Genomic DNA, 23,007 nt, shown 5'->3' on the forward strand with positions numbered 1-23,007 from the left:
TAATCAATTATATGCTATCAGTAAAAATTCAATAGTGAACACTTCAACTAAGGAATTTCAAGTTTCAGATGTCCCAGTTTATTTAATGTAAATTCTCACCATTTCAAATGACTTGAGTTTAGGGGCCACACTACCATCAGCAAACCCAATCTGAACAAGTGGGTTTTTTGTTTTTTTGTTTTTTTGTTTTTTTTTCTGTATTTTGGGCAGAGGTTTTTCCCATTTTACGCCTCCACCAACATCAGTAAAGTTTCTGGTAAAAACTTCTATTGGTAGCTCTTATGACAGCAACAGTTAACATTTTCTGAGTGCTTCTTATGTGACATTCAATTGTCACAGTTAATCTTAGCATAGCACACAGGTAGAATCAACTTCAAGGCATTTCTGTTATGGGGCATGCAATTCTGTAAAATGAATAAAATGAAAACAGTCATGCTTTTTGTGTCATTGTCCACTTAACAAATGATTGTTTTTTTGCCTCCAGTGTTTTAGATCACTTCTAATTTTCTACAGATTTAAATATTAGGCGACATATTGAAAATCTCTCATTATATTCTCCTGTACACTCAAACCGCTATGCCAACACATTTTGCAATCCTGTTCTGCCTAACCCTAAATTGCTGTCTCAGGAGTGTGTCCCATACCCTATCCCCCACCCTCCGGAGTTTTTCAGGCTAATGCCTTAAGTGACTTTGGCATTTTAAGAGTAATAGCCCCCATCTATTCTCGACTCAGGAAAATAACTAGAGTAATAATCGAGACCACTGAGACCGAAACAAGCCTCTGAGTGACTTCAAGATTAAAAAAAAAAAAAAAATCCGAAAGCAGGGGAGAAGGTGCAGAGGAAGCTTTTCTAAACATCAGACTCAGAAAGGAGGGCAGAGGCCCCTCTCGGGCGGGCGCCGCGACCCAGGACTCGGGCGCTCCGCGGCTGTGGTGCGTTCTTGGGCTTCGCACCCTCTGCGGGACAGACACCTCGCCTTCCTCCGCGGCAGCCTGCCTTCTCCCGGCCGCGGGCCCCCTCCCGGGCCCACGGTGAAGGAGCCGCCGTGGAGGCGGGCGAGGGCACCGGGACAGCGCGCAGCGGCGTCCGGCGACGGCCGGGGGCGGGGGCCGGCGGTTGCTCCCAGCCCAGGAGGGTCAGGAGGTGACGGGAGGAGGAGGCAGGAGGAAGAAGGGAGGTTGGGAGGGAGCGTCCGGTCGGCGGGCACAGACAGCTCTGCCAGATCTCCGGCTCCCCCAGCCCTGCCGCCGCAGTGAGCCCCACCACGCGAGAGGGGAGTCCGCCGTAAGCAGAAGGGAGAAAATTCAAAACGAGACTACTCAACCTCGTCTTGGCTCCGAGGCCCCGCCGTGGAGACCAGCACAATGCGCAGGCGCACCCCTCCTGGAGGCGCAGCGCAGGCCCACTAAATAGGACCCTTCGCAGCCACCGTCGCCCAGTTCTCTTAGGATTCGGTCTCTTTTCCGGTGTTTCCGCTCAGAAGCCTGAGGTAAGAACACATGGTCTCTGCGGGATCGGGCTGTTGGATCAAAACAGAAAACGAACGGGTGGGACCTTTGTCACTCAGAGTAAAGAAGCATGAAGTGTAATATCTGCCTGGAGAAAAGGAGTTTTAAAAGCAGATATGAGAACCTGAGTGCGGTGTGGCAAAATAAAACCTACAACTCCCAGTGTTCAGAGGGTCTGAAACGCGCTCCCTTATGGGGTTTGTAGTATCTGAGCGCTGAGTCCAAAGGGTCTGAGTCTAAAGACACCCTTGAAAATTAGGTTCATTAGTTCTTTTCTTTATTTTCGTAATAGATTACGGATCTAGATAGATAAGAAACAAGTATTAAGGGGACTGGATGCTTTTAAGACGACGCTTCACTAATCGATGTTTCCTAAATCTCGGAATAGGTAGTTGATGTGTGCGGGCTGGGCGCCGGTGGAAATAGAACCTCGTGGTATTGTCTGGAAACCCGAGGGCGATAACTGAAGCCTCGCTTCTGCGCTTGCGGCGCAGTCTACCTTAGAGCTACTTGAAAATCAACGCGTACGCTGTTGTGGAGAAGCCTCCTGTGTACATTCCGCCATGGCACAACTCCAGGCACGTTTCTACACCGAGAACCAGAAGTAAGTAAGGGTTCCAGCTTCTGCCCCTGTCTTCCCGGAGCCGATCTCGTTTGAAGACTCCTTTGATTTGAACCTTGTAGTCCCGTGTAATCCTTGCTATTTTGACTGGGAATATAAATTAAAGAAGAAACGGACAAGGTTTTAGTAAGTCAAAGCTAAAAACTTTAGTAATTATCTGGCTGGAATTAAAAGGATTTAATGCAAATAAGATAAGCTGACTGACGGATAGAAAAAATAAAGACTTCATCCGCCTTCCCCTCACGTGTCCCGCACTTCTTCCCTGTCTCTTTTGGAAGCGGTGGTCACGTCTTCTTGGATCTACGTTTTCATACTCACCTTCGTGAGCCCATCTTTGACGTGTGTGTGGAGGGAATAAGTCTTCTCGTTTACTTTGTTTACACATCATGTTAGCAATTTGAGGGTTGAACAGTGACATTTCTGTTCACAGGCAGTCCGTTAATGGTGTCTCGTGGTTTCTGAAAGTACAACTTCATTTGCTTTCTTTTCAAACAGTCTAGAAACTGAATATGGGGTTTGTAGAGCTGGTTTTTTAATTAGAATGAAACCAATTCAGTGTCTGATTTGATTAGGTGTATTTTGTGTGTGTGTCCTACGTAGGTTTCTCTTGCTGTGATAAAACACTGACAAAAAGCAACTTGGGGGGGGGGCTTATTTGGCTGTGGGTTACAGTCATCTCAGAGGAGGCCATGAAAGGAACTCAGGCATGAATCTGGAAGCAGGAACTGAAGCAGAAAGCATGGGGGCAAGCTGCCTTGTAGTTTGCTCTCCTAATGGCCAGCTAGCTAAGTCTGCTTCTTTTTTCCTACCTGCCCAGGGGTGGCACTACTCAGTGGGCTGGTTCCTCCTACATCAGTCATTTATCCAGAAAATGCTCCTACAGACCACTCTAATGGAGTTTCTGCTTTTCAGATGACCTTGGCTTCTGTCTAGTTGACAAAATAAGGACCATGTGTATATATTTGTATGTGTGTACTTGTGTGTCTATATATGAATAAGTTATATAGATGACAACTTTGCTGGTGATATATGTATAATGTGTGTGGGATTCAGGTACATCATATTAATAGAGTTGTATAAACATCTACACAATCCATTTTAGAAAAACTTCACCACCACCACCACCCTTTTTTTTGTTGTTTGTGGGGTTTTGTTGTTGTTTGGCTTTTTGGTTTTTCAAGACAGGGTTTCTCTGTGTAGCCCAATTGGCTTTACCTCCCGAGCGCTGGGATTAAAGACGTGCGCCACCACTGCCTGACTTTAACTCGCCCTTTCTTTAACTGACACTCCATGCCTTAAATGTTACCCACCCAAGTCAACTACTTATCTATTTACCATCTGTTTTGTAAATTTGCCTATTCTGGACATTTTTATAATGAAATTGTATAAAATGTGTGGTCTTTTGTGGACAGTCATCTTTGCTTACTGTGGTGTTTCTTTTGGTTTGGTTTGGTTTGTTTTTTTTTGTTTGTTTGTTTGGTTTTGTTTTTTTTGTTTGGTTTGGTTTGGTTTTAGGTTTTTTTGTTTGTTTGTTTGGTTGGTTGGTTTTTGGTTTGGTTTTGGTTTTTTTGAGACAGGGTTTCTCTGTGTAGCCCTGGCTGTCCTGGAACTCACTCTGTAGACCAGGCTGGCCTTGAACTCAGAAATCCCGCCTGCCTCGGCCTCCCAAGTGCTGGGATTAAAGGCATGTGCCACCACTGCCCGGCAACTTTTAGTTTATTAATAAGACAGAATGACATTATACTTTATTTTATGGCCAAATTGTATGGCTCAGTTTCTCTTGTTGTCCAGTTAGACATTCAGTGTTTTAGCTATTGTGAATAGGGGCTGTGTAAGCATCAGTACAGTTTTTATGTGAACTTGCGTAGCCCTGGCTGGCCTGGATCTCAACTGTGTAGCCAAAGCTGGCCTCAGACCCATGGATCCACCTGCCTTTGCCTTCCAAATGCTGGTATTAGAGGCCCATGCCACTATGTGTGCCAACGTGTGTTTTCATTGGTATGTGGTTCTTGGGTCAAGTAGTAAGTCCACATTTAACTTTTAGAGGAACTGGCATACTGTTTTCCAAAGTAACCACTGTTTTACATCATCACCAGCACTGATGAAGATTCTTCTCTGTATCTTCACTAACACTTGATTTGTACCCTTATGGATGTCAAATGATGGGCATTGTGTTTGATCCTGTGTCTGCTGGTCATTGCTCTTTCTCTGGAAAACTATTCAAATTCCTTGCCCATTTTTTTAAAAGACTTTTTATTACTGAACTGTAAATGTTCTTTATATATTGTGGATACAAGTTCCTTTCTTTTGGGGGGGGGCTTTTTGGATTTGGTTTTTTGGAGACAAGGTTTCTCTGTGTAGCCCTGGCTATCCTGGAATGCACTCTGTAGACCAGGCTGGCCTCGAACTCAGAAATCCACCTGCCTCTGCCTCCCAGAGTGTTGGGATTACAGGCGTGTGCCACCACCGCCCGGCTACAAGTTCCTTTCTAAATAAATGATTTGCATTTTTTTTCTCTTTGAGACTCTTATGTTTCTGGTCATATTCTTCTGATCCAGTCTGTTGCACAGCTATAAAGATCTCACTAAACAGAGTACTGCTTTCATACCTTAACTTGGACTGCTACAGTGGTTCCTTGTTGCCTACACAAAGAATTAAAAACTGTTTCAAAGTATACAGGATGTGAAACACTCACCATGTCATCTCCTCCAGTCAGCTGTTGGTGGTTTCCCAGCTTCTCCTTCCAGGCTTTTACCTGGCCAGCCTCACTTCCCGTAGCTTAAGAACGATCACTTTTGTGCGTCCTTTGGGTCCTGAGCTTCCACCCCTCTTCTCTGGTTGAAGTGACCTCTCTCTAATCACCTCATCATTTAGGGCATTGTGTACACATTCCTTATCCTTTTAAGAGTAAAGGCTGGCTGAGCTATGGTGGCACATGCCTTTGACCCCAGCACTCAGGCGGGCTGGTCTCTGATTTCCAGGCCAGCCTGGGCTACAGAGGAAGTTCCCAGACAGCCAAGGCTACACAGAGAAAATAGGAGTGAAACATCATCTTGCTTATGCCATGTAGCATGTCTTGCATGAAGTACCAAAAAAAGTTGTTGAATGAATAAAGACTTGCCAAAATACATGTGGACATAATATGACATATCATTTCCTTTTATAGATACTCAGTGGATGATGTTCCTTTCTCAATCCCTGCCACCTCTGAAGTTGCGGACCTTAGTAACATTATCAATAAATTGCTGGAGACCAAAAATGGTAAGTGTATATTCTCTGAGAAGTTAGGCGCAGTGCCAACAAATACACTTAAATGGTTTTTTTGGTTTGGTTTGGTTTGGTTTTGCAATACAGTATGTAGCCTGTGCATTTTCTCTGTATAGCCCTGGCTGTCTTGAACTTGCTCTGTAGGCCAGGCTGCCCTTGAGTTCACAAAGATCCTCCTGTTTCTGCCTCCAGAATGCAGAGAACAAAGGTAAGCACCACCACAACCCAGCTTTAACTGCAAGGGATTTTCTTGTTTGTTTTGTTTTGTTTTTAAGATGTATTTATTTTGGTCTGGAGAGATGGCTCAGTGGTTAAGAGCACAGACTGCTCTTTAAGAGGTCCTGAGTTCAACTCCCAGCAACCACATGATGGGTCACAACCATCTGTAAGATTCCATGCCCTTTTCTGGTGTGTCTGACAGCTACAGTGTACTCATGTACAGAAAATAAATACATCTTAAAAAAATATGTATGTATGTATGCATTGATTGATTGATTGATTGATTGATTGATTGATTGATTGATTGTGAGTACACTGTAGCTGTCAGACACACCAGAAGAGGGCATCAGATCCCATTACAGATGGTTGTGAGCTACCATGTAGTTGCTGGGAGTTGAACTCAGGACCTCTGGAAGAGCAGTCAGTGCGCTTAACCACTGAGCCATCTCTCCAGATTTTTTTTTTTTTAAAGTTCCATTTTTGGTATTTAGTACATGACTTTTACAACAAAATAAATCAGTTATAACAGGGATTTTTCTGATGGTAGCTTTGAAAGAAAAAAGTTTTCTGAAAATAATTCCTGTTTTATCTGCTTTTTAAAGATAATTTGGAGGTAAGGTGTTTGTAATTTAAGAGTAGAGATTTTAGTATATGCTAGTTATGGCAACTAAAGGAGTGTGCTTGTGACAAATAAAACAAGGATCTTGAAGTTTAGGCCCCGTTATTGCTAAAAGATATACAAAAGCAAATAACAGTTATTTTAGCATTTATTTTATGCAATGACAAAATGTCACGATTTATACTGGTGGTTTTTGTTAAAAATTACCCAGAAATGTCGAGGTGTGATGGCAGCCAAGCAGGCCTTTAATCCCAGGGCGTGGGAGGCAGAGATAGATGGATCTCTGTGAATTCAAGGCTAGTCTGGTCTACAAAGTGAGTTCAGGACATCCAGGGCTCTGTTACACAGAGAAAAACATTGTCTTAAAAAAACAAAAACAAAAAACCAGAAACAAAACAATTACCAAAAAGTAATGGTATAATCAAATTTTACAAACATGTAAGAAATTGAAAACTGTATGATATGTCTGAAGACAGCTACAGTATCTCATACACATAAAATAAATAAATCTAAAAATTATATAAAATACCACCTTTAAAACACAGAAGTTGCTCCAGCGCCAGTGTTTCTACTGCTGTGACGCTCTTTTGCATCTCCTAGTCAAAGCATGGGGCGGGTAGGTCAGAGTACAACTGAAGTTCTCCTTCTTTCTCAAGTAGGCTTAGTTTTTTCTTAAGCGTGAGATTGTGCTTTTGGCTTATGTTTGCTTCCTTTTTTTTTTTTTTTTTAAATTGAGACAGGGTCTCACCATGTAGCCCTGGCTGTCCTTGAATTCACCATGTAGACACAGGTTGGACTCAAACTCAGTGAAAGACCCTCCTGCTTGTGCTTTCTCAAGTGCTGGGATTAAAGGCATGTACCACTACAACTTGTGAGATAATGTTTTTATACATACAGGTTTTTATTTGTCAAGGGATGGGTTGGGCCTGCAGTCTATTTATTGCTAAAAAGCCGCAGTTTTTTTCATTCATAGATACATAGTATTTTCAAGGTGTTCTCCTCTTTACTTTCATTTTTTTATATATGTAGAGATTCTGATGAATATTTACCTTATTTGTGAAATAAATGATGTCATTGCTCTTAAGTTGCAAATGATTAGGATTTCAAAATATCAAAACATAAACCATTAGTTGTTAAAAAATTACTGTTAATATTTGTGGAAATATTAATAGGATCAGTCTATTAATTATATATATATTAAATTACTAATTGCTAATTTCAATAATAGATATAAATAGTGATTATCAATAATTGTTACAGCCATTAAATAGGTTAATAGTAGATGGGGAACATTATGGTGGATGCAGTCAGACTAATTAAGAAGGTGGATTTCAGCAACTTTTAAAAAATCCCTAACAGAGGGCTGATAGGTCAGTAAGCAAAGTGTGTATGTGCAACTTGGAGACCGACCGGCATTCAGGCCCCCAGCCCCCACATACAGGGCAGGTGGGTGTGGTAACCTGGCCTTCTCTCAGCAGGGAAGCAGAGATGGGGGTGTCCAGAGCAAGCTGGCCAGCCAGACCAGTGAAGCATCAAGCTGAGGGGTCGATAAGACCTTGCCTTAATATTAAGGTGGCAAGTGAGCTGGGAAGACATTCACCATCAGCCTTGAACTTCCACATTCATGCACCTATGTGTGCTCTCATATATGGAAAAAACTAGTTAATGGATCCATGTTGATGTGGTATATAGGAGGGGGTATACAGTACTCCCTGTGAAAACTTGCCAAGTACACAAGATATGATGTACAGGATATGGTAGGGTGCAGACGAACATATTAAAAGATCCTTTGTAGCACTCTGACATAGCTCAGATAGCCAAAGGCATTCATTGTCCAGTGGTACAAACCTGATGACCTGAGTTTAATCCTCACAACCCAAGTAAAAGTGAAGAGAGTCTGAGCTTCCTCTGACATTCACCCATGCCACAAACTCCCATCAGACATACCCCAAATAATAACAATAAACTTAGAAAGTAAAGACATTTTGGAGATGTAATTAATCAAGCCCAGAATGTAAGAAATGAAAGATAATTGGCCCACTTTCCTCAGGGAAGAGATGACAAGAAAAAGGAGGGGGCTTCTAAAGATCAAAGGACGCGCAATCATCAGTTGGATGCTGGCTTTAAAAAGCCTACTACCCTAAAACCCAAGGGGCTGGCTGCAGTGGCACACCTGCAGTTCTGCCTCCGTAGCTGAGGCACGGAGAGGCATGTTCAAGCCTGGCTGTGCAGTGAGTTTGAAGCAGTGTGGGCCACACAGTAGGACTCAATTTCAAAATGTAAGTTAAGTTAGTAAAAACTACATGAAGAGTGACTATTTGATAATAACATAGTTTTATGTTTTTATATTTTACAAATATATAATGAAGCTATTTACAAACAAATTTAAACTAGGGTATGATGTTCACTGTTATTTATACACTTGTGCATATTGTAAATTTTCTGTCAAACAAGTTTTTTAAAAAATTAGATAATGATTGGCTTGTAGCAGTAAACACCTTTAATTCCAGCACTCAGGAGGCAGGCGGGCGGATATTGGTCGGCTTGTGTACAGATCAAGTTCCAGGACGGCCAGGGCTACACAGTAAAGCCCTGACTTGAGAAACCAAAAAGAATAAATAAAATAAAAATCAGGAAATGGGCTGCAGGTGGTTCTTTAGCTGAGGTCTAGCCTGTTGCCTTCTTGTGGTATACTCAGTAAGCCAGTCATTTCAAACAAAACCATGTGATTAGTAGGGTGTAGTTAGTTCAGTGGTGAAACGTGCTTAGCATGCATACAGCCTATATGCCCCTAAATAATTACAACAACCATAAAACCTAAAATAAACCAACAGAACAAAGTATATTGGTCCTTTAAAATTCATGTAGCTGAGTGGCATAGTGGCACACGCCTTTGATCCCAGCACTCAGGAGACAAGGTCAGGTGGACATCTGTGAGTTCCAAGACAGAGACCCTAACTCAAAAACAAACAAAAAGCATGCAGTATGCTAGAATATAACATCTGTCTGTGTCCCATAGAAGTTGTAGAGTGACTGGGGCCACAGTGTGCTGTGTACTTGATTGCTTCGGGGTTCTCATACGTAGGGCACCGATATTCTAAGACCCTTATTCTTTTTCAGAACTCCACAAACATGTCGAGTTTGATTTCCTTATCAAGGGCCAGTTTCTTCGAATGCCCTTGGTCAAACACATGGAACTGGAGAACATTTCATCAGTAAGTCCAAGCACTGCTTCTATTTGATTTTACGCATTACAAAATATTAAATTGTATGCATGTATGTATGTATGTATTGATTGATTGATTGATTGATGGGATGATATGTGCAGCTGCCATAGCTAGCATGTGAGGGTAAGGAGACAATTAATGGAAATCAGTTTTCTCTTGTGGGTCCCAGGGATTGAACTCAGGAACTCAGGCTTCCTAGCAAGAGCTTTTACCCACTCATCAGAAACTTGAATTTATGTTCCTATATAGTAGTCTTGTAGAGCCCCTCTAAGAGTATTTTATTCAAGAAAATGCAAATGAGTTGATCTAGCTTTTCAGTTTGTAAAAGATGAGTAAGAAAGAGTAAGTGTATGTACACTGCTGAACAGGAGGACAGCATAATTGCACACATCTTAGAAGATGTGGGTGAGGTTGGAGTGATTGTGACGCTCTCCTTGTAATTCATTAGCTTTCCTTGATGTTTTTATAATTAAGAATATCGGAGGCTGTAGAGATGGATAAGCAGTTATAAGAGCACTGACTGCTCTTCCTTCCAGAGGTCCTGAGTTCAATTCCCAGCAACCACAAAGTGGCTCACAACTATCTATTATGGGACCTGATGCCCTCTTCTGGTGTGTCTGAATATAGCAACAATGTACTCATATAAATAGTAAAATAAATCTTTTTTTAATAAAAGAATATCATTAGGAGCTGGACAGATGGCTTAGTGGTTAAGAGCACTGTCTATTCTTCGAGAAGTTCTGGATTCAGTTCCTAGCACTCACGTTATGGCTAACAGTTGTCACTAACAGTCCCAGGGGATCTGACTCTTCTGGCCTTCTTGGGTACTGTATATACATGGTAATCATACATGCAGACAAAACACCCATACAAACAACATAAATAAAATCTAAACCAAAAAGAACACAGCCATGAGTAATGGTATACTCCTAGCACTCAGGAGGAAGAAGTGGGCAGGTCTCCATAGGCTCATTGCAAGCCTGGTCTATATGAGTTCTGGGCCAACCAGGCTATAGAGTGAGACCCTGTCTAGGGAAAAGGGAGGTGGAATATTTGGAGCCAGCAAGATGGCTCACTGAGTAAAGTTGCTGGCTACAAAGACCTGAGTTCCTCTCTAGGACCCACGTGGTAGAGAACCAACTCCTACAAGTTGTCCTCTGACCTCCACTGTGGAATGCATGCATGTGAACACACAAAATAAATGCCATATAGTTGTTTAGAATGTAATTTGTTATTTTTTTTTTTAACATTTTGTGATTTTAAAACACTATAGAATATAATAGTCAGTCTTTCTTAGGTTTGGAGGACTTCAAGACAGGCCATTCTGTAACTTGGACTGTGGACCAAGCCAGCCTTGAACTCAGAAATCATCTTGCCTCTGCCTCCCAAGTACTAAGATTAGGGGGCACACCACCTCACCAAGCTGAAATCTTAACTTGTAAATGCCTCCCAAATTTTCTGTCTTCAAAGTAATATTTTAAAAGTGTCCCTGATTTGTTTTCTACCTTCTCTGTGATTAGGAAGAGGTTGTGGAACTAGAATATGTGGAAAAATACACCGCACCCCAGCCAGAGCAGTGCATGTTCCATGATGACTGGGTCAGCTCAATTACAGGAGCAGAAGAATGGTATGCCATGGAAATGTGCTTTTGCCTTGTGTGCGCCCCCTTCAGTCTTCGCCAGCCACTGCATGACTAGTTCCCTCTGGTTCCTTTTTCTTGTAAAAATAAATTTCTGCTCTATATATTATAGCCACACCAGATTGCCTTTTTGCACCCAGTGTATTCAAGAAAACAAGTGTTTATTAGTAGATTTCTTTGTTTCAAAATGTTGTGGCATGACATTTATCATCTATATAAGTCAGCAGTCATTGATATTTAAGACCAGAGATATCTTCATGGAGGAGGGAATTTAATTTTTATAGCTATCCCTGCCTGCTACCATGAAGATGCAGACATACTACTGTAGAGCTAACATGGGCCGCCTGGGGTCAAAGAGCTATGAATGCATATCTCAGCAAATACCTACAGCTGATCATCACCCTAAGGGGAAGCTTACTTCTGTCCTTCCTTTTATTTATTATTAGATATTTTGCTTTGTGACATGTGTGTGTCTGTCATGCTCATGCCAGTGTGCACATGTGTAAAACATGTGGTAGTCAGAAAACAACTCTATCAAGTTGGGTCTCACCCTCACCTGCACTGTAAGTGCTTTACTACTTAGCTATCTGGGAACTCCCTGTGTACACCAGGCTGGCCTTGAATTCAGAGAGCTCCTCCTTTGGTGTGTGCATCTGTCTGTCTAAGCCGAAAGGCTTCTGCTTGCTGGGCAAGTATTCCACCACTGAGCTACATCCCCATCTGTGTTTTTCCTCTTTAATAGCTTTCAGTGATTAATTAGGCTGGTGCATGCCTTTGATCCCATCACTTGGGAGGCAGAGGCAGGTGGATTTCTGAGTTTGAGGCCAGCCTGGTCTACAGAGTAAGTTCCAGGACAGCCAGGGCTACACAGAGAAACCCTGTCTCGGGGAGGGCGGGGGAAGATTGTTAGGCTTTATAAGCAGTTTGCACTGCATTGGTGAAATTTACAGCAACAAAGGTAAAATACCATAGTTTAATGTCAAAAATAGTTTAACATCTGACCTTTTGCTTTACTTTGAAATCTTACTCTTCTTAAAAGAAGGGTTTACTGTCCATAGTTTACTTTTTCATTGTCATAGAAAGGATTGATTTTTCAGGGCTTCAAGGGTCTTTTTTTTTTTTTTTTTTTTTTTTTTGTATTTTATAGCCTTTTCCCCTCATTTTAGGATCCTGTCTGGTTCTTATGATAAGACTTCTCGGATCTGGTCCTTGGAAGGAAAGTCAATAATGACAATTGTGGGACATACAGATGTTGTGAAAGATGTGGCTTGGGTGAAAAAAGGTAGGATTCTACTTAAGAGGAATTTAAGAGTTTAAAATTGAACGAAGTGTAGCAAAAGAGTGAGAAATGCTTCAGGCCTTAGATCTATGAGGTCTTTCAGAAATATGGGGTCCAAGAAGAAAGGATTATGTACTTTTTAAGGTTTACTTATTTAGTTTTATGTGTATGAGTATTTGCTGATGCATACATATGTGTATCATGTGCCTGGTGTTATGCATCCCCTGAACTGGAGTGTTATGGACACCATACATATGCTGGGACTTGAACCTGGGTCCTTTATAGAAGCAGCCAGTGCTCTTAAGCACTGAGCCGTTTCTCCAGCCCCAATAATTACGTTTTTAAAATCCATAGATTGCTGTTTATTTTCCCTGTGGTTCTGGAGATTGAGCGCAGGGTTCTGTGCACGCTGGGCAGTGCCTGCCACTGAGCCACATGGGAGCTCCAAATCCTTAGGTTTATGAAAGCAAATCTATACCAAAACCATCAGTGTCATTTCAAGGTACTCCATGTATTGAGCACATTTTTCTCTTTTTTATTGGCAGCCTAGGCTGGCCTGGGGCTTGCTTTACAGCCCAGGCAGGCCTAAAACCCGTCACCCTTCTGCCTTAGCCTCCTGAGGGCTGGGATTACACTCACTACTAGGCTTGACTTAAGAATTTTCCCTTTTTACCATGTCTGCTCTCTTTTAAAAGCAGTCCCTCTGATTACTATTAAAACATTCAAAAAATGCTGAATGGTAATTGAGATTCTGTACTAATTTGTTTTCTTTTTGTTTTAGACGGTTTGTCCTGCTTACTGCTGACGGCCTCAATGGACCAGACCATTGTCTTATGGGAGTGGAATGTAGAGAAGAACAAAGTGCGAGCTCTGCACTGCTGCCGAGGGCATGCTGGGAGTGTGGACGCCATAGCAGTCGACAGTTCGGGAACTAAGGTAAGCAGCCACTGTGCTGTCGCTGTTGTATAGACTGTAGTCATCCTAGTGCTGTCTAACTTGCATAAAAGTCAGAAGCTAAAAATACTAAGTTTTTTAGACCCAAAGTAAATAGTCATATAATAAGATTTACTTGATTTAGTTCTTCAGTGCATCTGTCTTTATTATATAAATTATATTTTTAAAAATTGAATTAAAAGAAAAATCAAGTAGCTAGTCCCTTAGTTTTGTGTTTTGAGACAGGTTATCCCCCCTGCCCCAGGTTGTTCTGGAATTCTCCCTGTGTAGCTCCGTCAGGCCTCAGGTCCCTGCTGATTGTCCTGCATCAGCCTTCTGAGCACTGGATTGCAGGCATGGCCACCATGCCAGGCTACCCTGCTCCTTAGGAGCAAATGGTAATAGTTAGTTAGTCATACAGACCAGCCTTGTGAAGGCTGCTAACCCTCTTAGCACTGGAAAATTCCCTGCTGCCTTAGAGAATTCCAGACTTAAGAGTATTCTGCAACTCAGAGGGACAATGTTTGATGTACTCAGAGATAAAGATTTATGATTTATTTTGAATTTATATGTTGAGTCCAAATTTAAATGAATTTATCTTTCTTATGTTTTGACTAGGAAGTTAGGAGACCTTATTTTTGCTTATATATAGGCAGAAACTTATCTTCAACTTCTTAAAGCTCAAAAGAAAATTTGATTGTGATAGCCAAAGAAAGAATTGATAAGCCAGAACACAAAGGTGATGGTGCATTTGAGCTTCAAAACATCTAGAACAAAGGCTAAGTGTGGCTGGCATACCCCAACCTTCTCTGTGTTCCCAACTCACTTGTGTTCATTTTGAACTTTATACTGGTTTTCTCTACATGTAAATACTTCATAGTTTTTAGATACTGTAACATTGCAGGGGGAGGAGGGGGGTGTCTTTGTTTCCTTAGGGAAAGTCTAACTTCATTTCTCGTGATTAATTTCTTGTAGAAGCAGAACAGACCTATTAATGTACTGTACATCAGTTGCCCACTTTGATCTAAGCAGCTGTTCAGGTCCACATAAGGATGCTCCCATGGAGATTGAGGCCACAGCTTCCAGAAGAGTAGGGAGCCATGTGTATGATAATCTAGGAGAGATTTCAGAGCCTGTGTGTGGAGAGATGGAACAAGCAAAACAAAACTTTGAAAGTAAAAGTGAGAGCAGGGGAAAATAATTTATTATACATGTTTTCTTTTTCATATGTATCTGTTTAGTTTTGCAGTGGCTCCTGGGATAAGATGCTAAAGATCTGGTCTACAGGTATAAATTTTTTTTATAATTTGACTTATTAATGATGTTTCTAGAATTTCAGTGAGGAACTTTTTGGTTTTTTCGAGACAGGGTTTCTCTGTATAGACCAGGCTAGCCTCGAACTCAGAAATTCGCCTGCCTCTGCCTCCCAAGTGCTGGGATTAAAGGTGTGCACCACCACCGCCCGGCAGTGAGGGACTTTTATAGTTCATATGTACTATAAAAATAGACCATTGAGCCGGGCAGTGGTGGGGCACGCCTGTAATATATATATAAATATAAAATCTCCCTCACTATCGTGGAACCTGGCACTGTATAGACCAGCCTGACCTCAAATAAGTGATCCTCCTGCCTTTGCATCCCAAATTCAGGGATTATAGTCGTGTACCACTTTTGAAAATATAGATTAAAAACACAGTTGGAAGAGGAAGGATTCTTGAACGAAGTTAGGAACAGCTAATGGAAGCAAAAGAACAGGAAACTCACCAAATTTTTTAGCAGTTTTATATGCATATCTGTTTATTTTAATTTTTTGTTTGTTGAGACACGGTTTCTCTGTGTAGCCTTGGCTGACGTCAACTCACTCTAGATTAGGTGGCCTCAGACTCAGAGATGCTGAGTTTACAGCGTGCACCACCACCACCACCTGACTGCCTTTTTTATTTTAGAACATCTTTGTCATAGATACACATCATTTATCCAGGTAACACACTCAGACTGAAAAACTATACATTTTGAATATTTATAACTTTTGTGATCAAGGACCTGGCAGTGTAACTCACAGATAAGCCCTTGCCTGGCTCCAGCTCTGGTCTCTAGCACTAGAAGCAGCTAAGAAGCACATTTCTTTTTTAAATAAGAGAATAGCCAGTGAGAGTTAGTGTGGCTGAAGTTCACCTTCCAACCATGCTACCTCATTCCTGTGTGGTATGAATACAGTGTGATCATAACTTAATCTGAATTGAGTGGGAAACAGTTTTTCCTAATTATGACAAAATGGTACATAATCATATCAATGACCATAAAGACAAAGATTTCAAACTGGTTGATTTTGTGTTTTTTAATATGCCTTTAAAAAAAGTACTTGTCCATGTTTGATTGCTAATCCAGGTAATAGTTTTGTTTTTGCTGATAATAACTAATAATAATCAGGTACTTTAGCACTAAGCTACAATCCCCCAGTAGTCAGATAGTGTTTTTATATACCTTTTTGTGTTAACCAAAATAACAAGGAATATATATTGCCTAATAAGTAAAAAAAGAAAGCTGTATACCCAGAAAATAAGACATTCTTCCAGTTTGCCATTAATGACTAAATTTTTTAATATATTAAATATTATTCTTTATGATGCAGTCCCTACAGATGAAGAAGATAAAATGGAAGAATCTACAAATCGACCAAGAAAAAAGCAAAAAACAGAACAATTGGGACTAACAAGAGTAAGTTTTGTTTTGTTTTGGGAGGGATTGTTTGTTTTCCAAGACAGCGTTTTTCTGTGTAGCCCTGGATGTCCTAGAACTCACTCTGTTCTCACTTTGTAGACTAGGCCAGTCTCGAACTCACAAGAGATCCACCTACCTCACCCTATCCAGTACTGGGATTAGGGCATGTGGTTTTTATGTTTGTTTGTTTTTTTTTTTTAATTAAAATAGAGTCACATCATTTCTCCCTTCTCTATCTACTAAACAGTTGATGACATGGTAAATCCAAGTTCTACAGAAAACAGGAATGAACTTATTGTGACCTTGTAATAAGATGGCTTTTAATCTTAAAATAGAGTCAGGCTGGTCCATTGGGACGTCAGGCCACCTGGGGCCAGCGTTACAGGTGGTTGTGACCAGCCTGAGATGAGCTTAGGTTGCCAGGCTTTAGGGCTCGAGCCCTTGCTTTCAATCACCCCTCTGGCCTCCTGACTTGTGTGTGTGTGTGTGTGTGTGTGTGTGTGTGTGTGTGTGTGTGTGTGTGTGGTTTTTTGAGACAGGGTTTCTCTCTGTAGCCCTAGCTGTCCTGGAATTCACTTTGTAGACCAGGCTGGCCCCAAACTCAGCAGTCTGCCTGCCTCTATACTTTTTAATTTTTAAAAGCACTTTATTTGTTTCTTGTGAGTGAGTGGGGTGGGGCACATGTGTGATGGTTAGGGACAACTTTTAGAGGTTGTTTGTCCTTCTACCATCTGGGTCCCTGGGTTAAACTCAGGCCATCAGCCTTAGCACCATTATCCACTGAGTCATATTTTCTGAAACCATATATAAAATAAAAACGCAAATAGCTATGTTGGAGGATAACTATAAAAACAAAGTAAGCCACTGGCAAAAAAAAAACAAAAAACAAAAAAAAACAAAACCTGTCATATACTTTGGGCATTAATGTCTATTCTTTTATTTTGGCAGGGTATCAGTATGTAGCCTTGGCTGGCCTGGAACTCAAGTTCCACCTACATCTGCCTCCTGGGTGTTAATGTTCACCACCATGCTTGACCCTAAAATCTATTGTTATCTCAATTATTCTGTGGTGAAAATGTTTTCCCCCATTTGGGGACTTTTCATTTCTAGACACCCTTGGTTACCCTCTCTGGCCACACAGAAGCAATTTCCTCCGTCCTTTGGTCAGATGCTGAAGAAATCTGCAGTGCATCTTGGGATCACACAATTAGAGTATGGGATGTTGAGTCTGGCAGTCTTAAGTCAACTCTGGTAAGACTTAATTTTGGTGTTCCTCTAACTAGCAATCTTTTTAGTTACAAATTTCTAAAGGTTGGTACTTTTAGCCCACTGTGGTTAAATGTTCTTTCTTTTTATTTTCAGACAGGAAATAAAGTGTTTAATTGTATTTCCTATTCTCCTCTTTGTAAACGTTTGGCATCTGGAAGCACAGACAGGCATATTAGACTGTGGGATCCCAGAACTAAAGGTATGTTGTATCCAGTGGGGAATGCTGAAAAAATTATAAAGTTTCTAATATTCTTTAGCTGTGTTCTATTTTTCTTTCCTAAAATTCATTGCATTTTCTTTTTCTTCCTTCAGATGGTTCTTTGGTGTCGCTGTCCCTCACCTCACATACAGGTTGGGTAACATCAGTGAAGTGGTCTCCTACCCATGAACAGCAGCTGATCTCGGGCTCTTTAGATAATATTGTGAAGCTGTGGGATACAAGAAGGTAAATGCTGGGACTGGAAGCATGGCTTAGCAATTAAAAGCACTTGCTGTCCTTGCAGAGGACATCCTTAGGCTCCTGGCACATACATATGACAGCTTACAACACCTGTAATTCCAGCTCCTGGGGACCTGATGCCTCTGGCCTTCTCAGGCAAATGCACTCATATGTACATACTCCCACACAGGTACATAAATAACTAAAAAATTAAATCTTTGGGCTGGAGAGATGGCTCAGCGGTTAAGAGCACTGACTGCTCTTCTGAAGGTCCTGAGTTCAAATCCCAGCAACCACATGGTGGCTCACAACCATCTGTAACGAGATCTGATGCCCTCTTCTGGAGTGTCTGAAGACAGCTACAGTGTATTTACATAAATAGATAAATCTTTAAGTAAAATCGGGCTGGAGATGTGGCTCCGTGGTTAAGAGCACTAACTGTTCTTCCAGAGTTTCTGAGTTCAGTTTCACGAACCACATGTTGGCTCATAACCATCCAGTGGGGTCTGATGCCCTCTTCTGGTGTGTCTGAAGATAGCTACAGTGTGCTCATATACATAAAATAATAAATAATTCTTGTTAAAAAAGTATTTAAAAAATCTGATTATGATCTGCAAAACAAATATATCAATTACTATTACATACAGAGAATGTATGTAATGAAATAATTACTCAAATTCATATTCAACTATACTACTTAATAGGATAAATACTAATACTCAAAAACTTTCAGAATTGGTCTGGAGAGACAGTAAGATGTTTGCCTTGCACACTCATGAGTGCCCCAGAACCCAAATGAGAATCCCTGCAGACTGCCAGCCAGCAGCCCAGTCTACTTGGTGTGTCTCAGGCTCGTGAGGGAATGTGTCTATAGCACTTGAGGAATAATACCGAGGAACAAAGGAATTTATTCATGTTAATGTTTTTGTTGCTTTAAAAAAAAAAAGCCACACAACTTACAAACCCATTTTACTGACCTTTTAATAAAGCAGGAGAAAAGGTTTTGATTACCCAGATGTTGCCTATCCAAAAATGAATAAATGTGTGTGTACACATAGACATACACACACACACACACACACACACACACACTCATGCATCAAGCTGAAGGAACAGTTCAAGGTTTGGCTTAGAAATAAAATGTAGGAGTTATACAAATGGCTAGACAGAGGATATAAAGCCATGATTTAGAATAAAATTCAAGTACAAAAGTGTAAAATTGGACTTTATTGTGAATAAACTTCTGTAATTGGATAGCATTTTTCTTGAGTGTTGTAATAAATCTAGAGTAAATCCAGTAAAGTTTTGAGAAAAGTATTAGTGGTTATTCATATGTTTGCATTAAAACAGTAAATACATATGTTTTGTTTTCACCTTTAGTTGTAAGGCTCCTCTCTACGATCTAGCTGCTCATGAAGATAAAGTTCTAAGTGTGGACTGGACAGACACAGGGGTAAGAATTTACAAATTACTTGAAAAGGGGGATAAATCTGATCTTTCAAGGGGTTTTTGTTTTGTTTTCAAAACAGGGTCTTAATTTGTAGCTCTGGTTGTCCTGGAACTTGATATATAGATCCAGCTGGCCCAGAACTAAGAGATCTGCCTGGCTGTTTTCCATCACTACTGCTCAACTTAAAGTTAGAAAGGTTTTTTTTTTTTCTTTTCTTTTTTAAAGGTTTATTTATTTTATTTTATTTTATGTAGGTGAGTATGCTGTAGCTGTCTTCAGACACACCAGAAGAGGGCATCAGATCCCATTACAGATGGTGGTGAGCCACCATGTGGTTGCTGGGAATTGAACTCAGGATCTCTGGAAAACCAGTCAGTGCTCTTAACTGCTGAGCCATCTCTCCAGTCCCCAAAAGTTAGCAGTTTTATATTTCTGATTTTTATTATTTTTTTCATCCCATACTAAAAAAAAAAAAAAAAAAAAAATTGCTCTTTAATAGCTTTGAGTATTTAAAAAAAAATAAAAATATAAAGTTTTTTTTTTCCTTCATGAATAACATTTTACTTCTTATAGCATTTCAGAAAACTCCAGGGTTCTCCCAGTGCTAGGCAAGTGACCTACCATTGGTTATATAGCAGCCCTTCTTTTTTCCTTTCCTGTGTTTTATAACAGGGTGTCATGGAGCCAGGCTGTCTTTGAGTGTACTGTATAGCTGAGGGTGACCTTGAACTGAATCCTAACTAATCTCCAATGCTGGGGTTATAGATGTGCACCAGTACACTAGTCCTCTTTTTCTTATTTTGAGATAGATTGTTACTAAGTTGCCCAGCCTAGCTTGAAATTTACTCTTAACACAGACAGACCTTTAATGTATAATCCTCTCAGCTTTAGTAGCTGTTATTACAGGCCTACGTTGGCCCAGGCACCTCATGAATATATTAATAAGACATTATTTACAAATCCCCTTAGGTCCATAAATTCACTACTTCAGACTAATGGTATCACAGTTTTTGTAGGTTTGGGTTTTTTTTTGTGTGTGTGGGGAAGGTGGGGAGGAGACTTGGTTTTGCTATGTAGCCCTGGCTGGCCTCAAGCTCACAGAAGCCTCTACTTTTAGGCTCCTTAGTGATGGATTGCAGATATATGCTACTATGCCCACTAGGTATATTTTACATAATAAATATGGATTATATTTTATACTCATTTTTATGTGCATATATAAGTTCTTGTTATCTGAGAATTCTTTCCTGATATAGGTCCTAGAGCCCCTGGACCTCCTTTGCATATACATTTTCTTGCGAATAATATGCTGTCTTTTAAAGACTTGATTATTCTGGGTGTGGTAGCTCACACCTGTAACTCCAGTTCTAGGAAGGCTGAATCAGGAAGATTGCTGCAAGTTTGAGGCCAGTTTATGCTGTAGTGTAAATGAATACTTGTCTTCAGAAAACATCCCTTACCTGAAATGCTTTGGACCATAAGCATTTCAGATTTTGGAATATTTGCACATTTATGAGATATTTTAGAATAGAGCCCTAATCTAACTATAAACTTCCCTTTTGCTTCTTTTGTGTCTTGTGCACATTGTCTGAAGGTGATCTTATAAAAGATTCTTTATGCACCTGTCTTTTGACTAGGACCTGTCACATCAGGTCAGGTGAGAGGTTATATACTTATGACATCATGCCAGCACTCAAAAAGCTTCAGATTCTAGCACTTTGGGACTTTTCCAGTTGGCGTTTTTTGCTTTTGCTGTTGGCTATTGGCCAAGAGTCCACATGTGCTTAGCATGTAAGCTACAGCTCACCTGTGCTCAGTTCACCTGTGAGCCACACTTGCAACCTACATTGAAGAATTTTGGACTTAGGATGCTCAACCTATAGTAGAAAAGTTTGTTCTAATTGTCCTCTAAATACTTTTTCAAGCTGGGCCGTTTTACATACAAACAAAATCATTTCTATGTGTATATAACATGAAAGGAGAAGCAAGATTGTTGGGAAGGGAGGGAAAGAAGCCAGGAAGGGTCTGGTTGGAAAGTGTGGTCAAAATACAGGACATACATATTCTTATGAAGAATGTCTTGGCAGCCGTGGTTGTGCATGCCTTTAACCCTAGTTCTAGGGAAGCAGAGCTTGAAGCCAGCCTGGTCTACAGAGTGAGTTCCAGATCAGTCAAGGCTACAAAGAGAAACTGTCTTCAAAAACAAAACAAAAAATCAGTCATATTTAATTGTGTCTGGCTACTGTATATTTATATTTACTTTTTTCTCTTTCTTTTTACACAGCTACTTCTGAGTGGAGGAGCAGACAATAAATTGTATTCCTACAGATATTCCCCTACCACTTCCCATGTGGGGGCTTGAAAATGAATGGCTAATAAGAGGCGTTCTTGTTGGGTTTTGTTTTAATTCTTGGTGTCTCACTGTTATGTCATAAACTGTGAATGAGATTGGAGAGAGGGTTTGGAATATAGCGCAGCTGGGAGTGCTTGCCCTGTGTGCAGAGCCCTGCATGCTATCTCTAGCACTGCCCAGAGGAAAGTGGGCATGGCAGTGCATTCCTGTAATCCCAGGTCCTGAGAGATTGGAAGCAAGAGATTCAGAAGTTCAAGGTCACCCTCAGCTGTATGGTGAGCTTAAAGGCAGCCATGGTTACTTGAAGCTTTGTCTCAAAAGAAAGAAATTAATAGATAATCCTCTGATCATTGTCTATCCAGAGACAGGAAGCAGTCTTTTAAAATTTGGATAACAGTTCATCTTTCATAATAGCTACATTTTACTATCTTTGTCCTTCATGTTTATAAAATACAATAAATATGTGGCCTGAATTCTCCACCCCATGCAGACTCCTAAAACTTGAATTTCAGAAAGTGTACTTTTTAAAGGATATATTACAAATATAGTATTTTTTTTTATAGTTTCTTGGCTTTTTTATTAGTTATTTGAAGAAAAACATCTAAAAGAGACTAAGAATGCTATAGGAGCCAGGCATCATAGCACACACCTATAACCCAAGCATTTAAGAAGTAGAAGCAATAGGTTTAGGACTTAAGTTAGGATTGGCCTCATAACTAGTTCAAACCAGGATCGGGATAATCAGTCTCAAAAAAATAAAGAAAATGAAAACTCATCAAGATGGCTCAATGCATAAAGATGCTTGCAGCCAACTCTGATAGCCTGAGTTCAGTTCTCAGGTCTGAAAGAATCAACTCCTGCAAGGTGTCATTTTTGCCTCCACACGCGCACAACTAACCTGTAAATAAACTTTGAAAAAAAATGTTTATAAAAGTATGGGGGGGACACACACAAAAAAAAACACACACAAAAACTAAAAAGTAATATAGGTGTTCAGAGCATTAAAACACTGTAGATATTAATTTGTTCATTCATTGAGCAGCAGGGCAATGGTGGTGCCTTTAATCCTAGCACTTGGGAAGCAGAAGTAGGTGGGTCTTTGTGGGTTTGAGGATAGCCTTGTGAGTTCCTAGACAGCCAGGGATAAACAGACCCTGTCTCAAAAGCTATTAAAAAAAAAAAGTCTTTCCTGACTTAACTGTCTGGGCTGAGTATGCAATATGCATACCCTGCATAAGATTAAGGTGAAAACTCTGGGCTGCAGGGGCAGCTCAGTCCTTAGGAGCACTGGCTCCTGCTACGGACCTGGATTCCATTTCCTGCATCCATATGGCAGCTCAAAGCTATCTAACTATTTCCTGGCATTCAGACACTTGGCCTCCTGGGTACCAGACACGGTGCACATACATGCATTCAGAAGTTCTGAAGAACAAAGGTGAGGAGGCCTACATATCAAGA

The 23,007-nt window shown here is 40.6% G+C and overlaps 2 protein-coding genes across 3 annotated transcripts in view; one reads left to right on the forward strand and one right to left on the reverse strand.

Moving 5' to 3' along the window:
- The window catches only part of Carf (calcium responsive transcription factor), a 50,998-nt gene extending 49,607 nt beyond the window's left edge, over window positions 1-1,391 (reverse strand). For both annotated transcript variants that reach the window (XM_052192341.1, XM_052192340.1), the window contains exon 1: window positions 1,329-1,391. The gene's annotated coding sequence lies outside the window, so the exon portion shown is untranslated. The remainder of the gene's footprint in view (window positions 1-1,328) is intronic.
- An 8-nt stretch (window positions 1,392-1,399) lies between these two features.
- On the forward strand, window positions 1,400-22,029 carry Wdr12 (WD repeat domain 12). The gene is made up of 14 exons (XM_052192342.1): window positions 1,400-1,493; window positions 1,901-2,116; window positions 5,301-5,395; window positions 9,360-9,454; window positions 10,987-11,093; window positions 12,272-12,387; window positions 13,166-13,320; window positions 14,559-14,604; window positions 15,950-16,035; window positions 17,149-17,289; window positions 17,401-17,506; window positions 17,620-17,752; window positions 19,127-19,199; window positions 21,481-22,029. Exons 2-14 carry the CDS (start codon window positions 2,076-2,078, stop codon window positions 21,556-21,558), a joined length of 1,272 nt encoding a protein of 423 aa, XP_052048302.1. The 5' UTR covers window positions 1,400-1,493; window positions 1,901-2,075; the 3' UTR covers window positions 21,559-22,029.
- The last annotated feature ends 978 nt before the right edge of the window (window positions 22,030-23,007 follow it).

Source organism: Apodemus sylvaticus, chromosome 9 (genome assembly GCF_947179515.1).
Source record: "Apodemus sylvaticus chromosome 9, mApoSyl1.1, whole genome shotgun sequence".
Lineage (NCBI taxonomy): Eukaryota > Metazoa > Chordata > Mammalia > Rodentia > Muridae > Apodemus > Apodemus sylvaticus.

Excerpts from the sequence above, each read along its gene's own strand:
- Wdr12 (XM_052192342.1), top strand. The coding sequence starts at position 2,076 with ATGGCACAACTCCAGGCACGTTTCTACACCGAGAACCAGAA. Across the intron at positions 12,388-13,165 it reads TGTGGCTTGGGTGAAAAAAG|ACGGTTTGTCCTGCTTACTG; the intron begins GTAGGATTCTAC and ends TTTTTGTTTTAG. Across the intron at positions 17,290-17,400 it reads GCAGTCTTAAGTCAACTCTG|ACAGGAAATAAAGTGTTTAA; the intron begins GTAAGACTTAAT and ends TTTTATTTTCAG.